Here is a 5,827-nt window from a genome sequence, read left to right on the forward strand (position 1 = left end):
CCCCTGCTCTATCTGAATGCGTCCCTGGTGCCTCCAACCCCCCCAAGCCTCACGAATGTGGCCCCGACTGAGACATCTCACTCCCCTGGCACTCCAGCCCCAGCACAGATTAACTCTCCTGGGTTCCAGGGAGAGTGGCATTTGCGGGTCCCTCTCAATCTGAGGGGGGGCCAAAAATGAGGGATCCCCGAACCTCAGTCCTCCCTGTCCCTTCCCCTCACCTCAGTGAGGCTTGTGGGTTTTGGAAGAAGGGTTTTTGTATTTTGCTTTTCTCGTGTGTGGTCCCCAACTGGTTTTTCTGGGGGTCAGTGGCCCTGGAGACAAAAAAGCTTCCTCATCCCTGCCTTTAATAAAGAAAACTTTGAAACCCTTTGTGGTAGACAGAAATTAACATTTTACCTTATTTAAAATGAAGTTTCCTAAAGTTAAAACACCTAATCTGTGTAAACATTCAAATTAAACCAGTCACCCAAACTCCAGCACTAGCACAATGGCGCCGCGTGATGATGCAATGGACGGTGCGCACCCAGGCTCCTACCCTCAGCTCTCTTCTGCACCCAACCGCCCCGTCGCAGACCCCAAACTCCTCGGTAGAAATGTGGCCCTTGACCACTTGCCAAAATGCCCCCCCCCATTAAAAATTATTGACAAAGCCTGATCCAAATGTTTTTTGAAACGTTATTTAATCAGAATTTAAATACATTCTATACAATTGGGAGGGTTGGGGGGAGGGGGACGCAGCTGCTGGCTCCTCAGCTCCTTGTGCTCTCACTGGCTGTCTTCCTGCTGCAAGGGAAGCAGAATCCGTCACATTCATCCCTGGGGACTCAGGGGTACTGGGCCCCCCCAGCATTTCCACCCTCCTCCCCCCTGCGCTGAGACTTGTTCTGCTCTCTGGTCGCCCCCCGTCAGGCCCGCAGGGTGAGCTTCTGACCCACCCAGCAGGGACGTGGGGTGGGGGCAGCATGAGGAAAGGGGCGGGGGACTCCCTGAGGGGATGGGAAGGAGACCCTGGCCCTGCCCCACTCTCCTGCATCTGCTCCGGCTGCTCACCATGTATCCCAGGAGCTGATGGGCCTGCCCATGCAGGGCGTGGGCCAGGACCAGCCCGGCCTGGCTGGGGCGCCTCAGGGGGGAGCGGGCAGCGAGCAGAGCCTTGTCTAAAAAGCAGTTCTCCTGCTCTGGCGTGAAGAGCTGCCCAAAGACCTGAAATCAAGAGCACGGGAGGTTTCAGCTGACGGCCCAGAGCCCGGCCCCAACTCCTGGGGCTAAAACAGCTTCCTCCTTCTGCAAACTCCCTTCCAGACCCTGCACCCAGACGCTCTCCTCACCCTGCACCCCAACCCCTGCCCCAGGTCACACCTTCCTCCTGCCCCCAAGACCCTCCCAGACCTCACCCCCTCCGCACAACAGAGCAGCCCTAGGCCACTGGCCAACATCTTGGAGCGACCTCCATCAAAAAGTGTTGCCCCCCCCCCCCGCCCTGCTTCCCCTTCTATGGGAGATCCGGGGCAAGGTGCGGCGCTGCCCCTAGGAAGCGCCGCCCCGTTGAAACGCCGGGACAGCGTCACAAAGGGGCAGCGCCGCCCTGTCCACGGCTCGAATAGTCGAGGGAAAATGCATCGACCATTCGATCAGCGCCTCCCCGCTTCCACCCCGCGTCCTACCCGCACGAGGGCCCCAGCCAGCCCCACCCCCGAGCCCTGCCCTGCCCTGGCAGCGCGTCCTTACCTCTCCCACCCTGACGGTGTTGCTATGCGCCAGGACCCATCTCTCCTTATAGTAGTGCCTGCACCACAGGTCCTCTGCCTGGTGGATGTTGAGGCCTGCAAGAGACAAACCAGGGTGATTCTGCTGGCAGGTCTGAGCCCTTCCCCTCCCACGGGTCCCTGCAGGCATCCCTGGGCAAATGGAGGGGCACAGGGGGCAGAAGGGGAACACAGAGGGACGCATCCCCCCTTGGGCCAGTCTGGGGGAAAAGGGCTGGGTCCCCTCCCCCCGCCGCCGGCACCCTCAGGGTGTCCCTGGGGCCCAGGTCCCGGCTGGCTTCCTTACCCCTGTGGTGCAGGAGGAGTCGGTACAGGCTGTGCACCCCCTTCCGGGCCAGCCGGCTGACGTCTTCGGATGGGTCCGAAATAAAAAGGCCCAGCTGGGCCACGTGGTGACCCATCCTCGGCCAGTCGGCGGAGTTCTGAGGGGAGAGAAGAGGGGGGGTCCCTCAGCATCCTGGGGCTGCACGTCCCATGCTAACGGCCGCCGAGGCGGTTCTGAGCTCGGGGACGGACAGAGACACCTCCCGGGGCGGGGCGGGGCGGGGCGGGGCGGGGCCGGCCTCGCGAGGAGACAACCCTGAGCAATGGCCCCGACTGAAGGGTCACTCCGGGGGTGGAACAAGGGGATCCACTGACGGCCACTCCCCAGTCTGGGGCCCAGGTGCCCCCCGGAAAGGCCCAGGGTCGCCCCTCCCCGGGGAAAGGAGAACGCGGCCCATTCCCGGCCCATTCCCAGCTCTGCCTCCCGGGGACGCTCCCAGCCCCGCGCCCTGCAGCCCCAGACCCCCCGGCTCCGAGGTCACTTACCTCAAACCCCGGGAGGGTGGTGGCGACTCCCAGCAGGGCCGTGGTGCTGCCAAGGGCCCTGGCTCGCTCCTGGGGCAGGCGGGACTCCAGCCACGGGCTCAGGTGCTGGGGGGGAAAGAGGCAGGTCAGGACCCGTAGGGAGGCGCCGGTTCTGGGCTGAGCCTTGGGCTCCTCTCAGACTGTGCCCCCCCCCCCCAGCCACTGACACAGCTCCTCTCTCGGCCCCCCGAGGAAGCAGGGACAATGGCCCCGTCCCCCCCATGGGGCTCACCTCCATGATCAGCTGCAGCCTGGCGGTGTCTGGGGACTCGGCGAGGAGGCTTGCCAGTAGGGCCTGGAGGTCGACGGGAAGGGCCCGGATGAACTGCTGCAAGACAAGGGGGAGCCCTGGGTCAGAGGGGGGTTGGGGAATCCAGGCCACCCGCTGGCCCCGGGGTGCAGCCTTGAGCAGGGTCTGAGCCGCCTCGCAGAGCAGGGAGGAGCCCAGGCTGGGCATGGAAGGGACGGGCCCCCAGGGAGAGCAACGGGAAACCTGGAGGGAAGGATCCAAACCTGCAGCTTCTTCTCTCCCTCTGCCCCCACCCCCACTCCTCTCTGGAGCTCCAGCCCAGCCCGGGAGCAGGGCCCGGAGGGACGTACCTGTGTGTGGATGGGCTCCTGCTGCCAGTCCCCAGACACAGTCTGTCCCACGGCCGCCCTCAGCAGGGGGCTCAGGAGCTTGGCCTGTAGGGGAGGCTGCAAGGTGCTGGCAGGAGAGAGGGGCAGAGACTGTTAATTCAGCAGCAGGGCTGTGTCCAGACTCGGGTTTTTTCGGGAAAAGTAGCCTTTTTCCGAAAAAACATCACCTGCGTCTAGACTGTAGTCGCGTTCTTTCGAAATTAAATCGAAAGAACGCGGCTTTTCTTTCGACGGCGGTAAACCTCATTTCACGAGGAAGAACGCCTTCTTTGGAAAGTGCTTCTTTCGAAAGAAGGCGTTCTTGAATGTAACTAGGGCTTCTTCGAAAGAGAGCATCCAGACTCACTGGGTGCTCTCTTTCGAAAGAGGCTTGCAGTCTAGACATAGCCCAGGAGACAGAGACTTTCCCACTCCCTGGTCAGGGGATCTGCTCTGGGGGGGAGTCGGCGGGGGGGGGGGGGTCGGTACCTGAGGCTGCAGGCGGCGTTGAGGCAGTCGGCCAAGACCAGTGGGGGGGGGGAGTCCTCCATGATCTCCTGTGAGACCCAAGGAGACAAAGGGGCGTGTGAGGCTGGGCCCCCAAGAGACGCTCACACGGCCAGCGCCCCCACCCAGCAGGATCCAGCCCCACTGCCTCCTGCTGGCCTGTAGCCCCCCTGCCCGGCACAGGGCCCCTCCCAGCACCCCCCTCCCAAACCGGGACCAGCTCAATCCTTGTCCCCAGGCCGTCTCCTGCCCCTCACTGCCCTGGTGACCAGCCTCTGAACCTCCTCATCCCTGCTCCCCAGGCGCATCCTCAGCAGCCCGCTCTGCTAACCTTCCAGCTCCCCCCCCATGGCCCGGGGAGACCCCTCCCTGTTCCGAACGCCCCTCCCTGTCTAGCACCCCAGACCTGCCCCATTTCTGTGTCCCTCCCTCCTCCAGCATCCCCACCCACCCTCCCCATGTCCACCTCCCCCTCCCCCTCCAGCACTCCTGGCCCCACCCATCCCATTTCCAGCACCCCCACCCGCCACCATGGCCCAGGCAGACCCCTGTCCACCCCACGTATCCCCTCCCCTCCTCCCGGCCGCCGCCACTCGCTCACCACGATCCTGGCCATCATGGTGTCCTTGCAGCAGCGCGGCGCCAGGGTGTCCTCGCCCCTTTGGAGGGCGGCGAGGCAGGCGGGGGGGACGGCCAGGAGGAACCGCTGCAGGGCGGCTGGGCTCTGCACCCCAGAGAGAGTCTGTGAGCCTGGGGCCTGCCTGCCCCCCACGGACAGCTGCAGGGCTCAGGCCTCCCAGGAGTGGAGGTGGGAGCTGCCGGTTGTCCAAGCACCCACACTCCCCCCCCAACTGCTTCCTCAGGCTTGTGGGGGCCCAGCTGGTGCATGACAAGAGACCTCAGCTTGGGGGGCCCAGGTCATGCAGGAGAAGGGGCCCCAGGGGGATCCCCAGGGACAAGCCCCTCCCGGAGGGGGGGATGTGCTGGGAAGGGGCCGGACAATCTCGGGTCCCCCCCGTGTGGAGAAGGTTCCTACCGTGTCCCGGGTGTGGAGCTGCTCTTCAATATCATAGATGGCCCCTTCCTCCACCCGGGAGTCCATCCGCTCCTGGCAGAGCTCCGCCGAGGCGCAGGGGGGCTCTGTGCGGGAGGGAAGGGACCAGGGTGACTCCAGCGGCCAGCAGGGGTCACGCGCCCCCATGTCAGGGACCCAGGGCAGGTTGGGCCCCACACGCCCCTCGCAGGGACCCATCCCCCTTCCACCCTCACATCTGCCAACGCCCTCAGCAGAGCCCCCACCAGGAACAAGAGAGCCAAGCAGCAGCTCCCGCCCCCATCCATTGCCCTGGCTGCGGGGCAGACACTGGGGCTGCCCCTCCCCCCCCGTGTACTGGGTGAGCCCCTGGGCCCAGCATGTTCACGGCCCCTCACCTGGGTCTGAGCGGCTGCAGGAGGTGGCCCGGCTGCAGCTGGAGGCCCAGGCGCTGCTGCTCACTGAGCTGGACCCACAGCTGCAGGGGCTGGTGCGGAGAGGCTGGGGGCTCCCGGAGACTGGCAGGTCCCCGGGGGCCGGGCAGGGCGATGCCCCCTGGTGGTAATGGGGGCTGGGCTCCTGGGGCAGGTGTTTCTCTCCACAGAGGAGGCCCCAGAGCCACCCTACCCGGCTGCCCCGCTGGGCTGGGTCCCGCCTTCCCAGCCGCCTCTGGAGCCAGGTCCGGAGGGGCCTGGCCGGTGGGCGAGTCGCCCCGAGCTGGTGGGATTCAGCTTCCCCGCCCGCGGGGACGGAGGAGCTGCTTCCCACCGGCCCTGGGGCCATCTTCAGGGCTTTCCGGAACCACAGCCTGATGTGTTTGGCCATGCTGCAAATGAGGGGAGTAAAGGGGAGCTTGGGGCGCAGCCTGCAGAGCGAAATCCAGGGGTTCCAGCTCCCCAGAGCGACTGCCCCCAGCCCCCAAATGGCCCCTTGCTTATCGGCTCGGTCTTGCACAGGCACTTCTGGCCCTTGACCGAGGGCTGGGCCTGCCTGGAACCCAGCCGGCCCCGGGCGGGATCCAAACCCCTGGGGGCTCTTACCTTCTGCAAAG

General features: G+C 65.1%; 1 protein-coding gene across 1 annotated transcript; it reads right to left on the minus strand.

The window, feature by feature from the left end:
* Window positions 1–1,727: 1,727 nt before the first annotated feature.
* Window positions 1,728–5,601, minus strand: LOC149520711 (uncharacterized). Its single transcript, XM_089775325.1, has 8 exons — window positions 5,175–5,601; window positions 4,780–4,883; window positions 4,345–4,467; window positions 3,726–3,793; window positions 3,219–3,324; window positions 2,851–2,946; window positions 2,580–2,684; window positions 1,728–1,826 (listed from the first exon to the last, which is right to left on the minus strand). Exons 1-8 carry the CDS (start codon window positions 5,599–5,601, stop codon window positions 1,728–1,730), a joined length of 1,128 nt encoding a protein of 375 aa, XP_089631451.1.
* Window positions 5,602–5,827: the final 226 nt, after the last annotated feature.

Source organism: Pelodiscus sinensis, chromosome Z (genome assembly GCF_052426305.1).
Source record: "Pelodiscus sinensis isolate ZL-2025 chromosome Z, ASM5242630v1, whole genome shotgun sequence".
Lineage (NCBI taxonomy): Eukaryota > Metazoa > Chordata > Testudines > Trionychidae > Pelodiscus > Pelodiscus sinensis.

Bases quoted from the DNA above. Each gene is read 5' to 3' on its own strand.
- LOC149520711 (XM_089775325.1), bottom strand. From the start codon at position 5,601: ATGGCCAAACACATCAGGCTGTGGTTCCGGAAAGCCCTGAAGATGGCC. The intron at 4,884-5,174 runs GTGAGGGGCCGT...CCTCCCGCACAG, and splicing joins CTGCAGCCGCTCAGACCCAG to AGCCCCCCTGCGCCTCGGCG. The intron at 4,468-4,779 runs GTAGGAACCTTC...TCTGGGGTGCAG, and splicing joins AGCTCCACACCCGGGACACG to AGCCCAGCCGCCCTGCAGCG.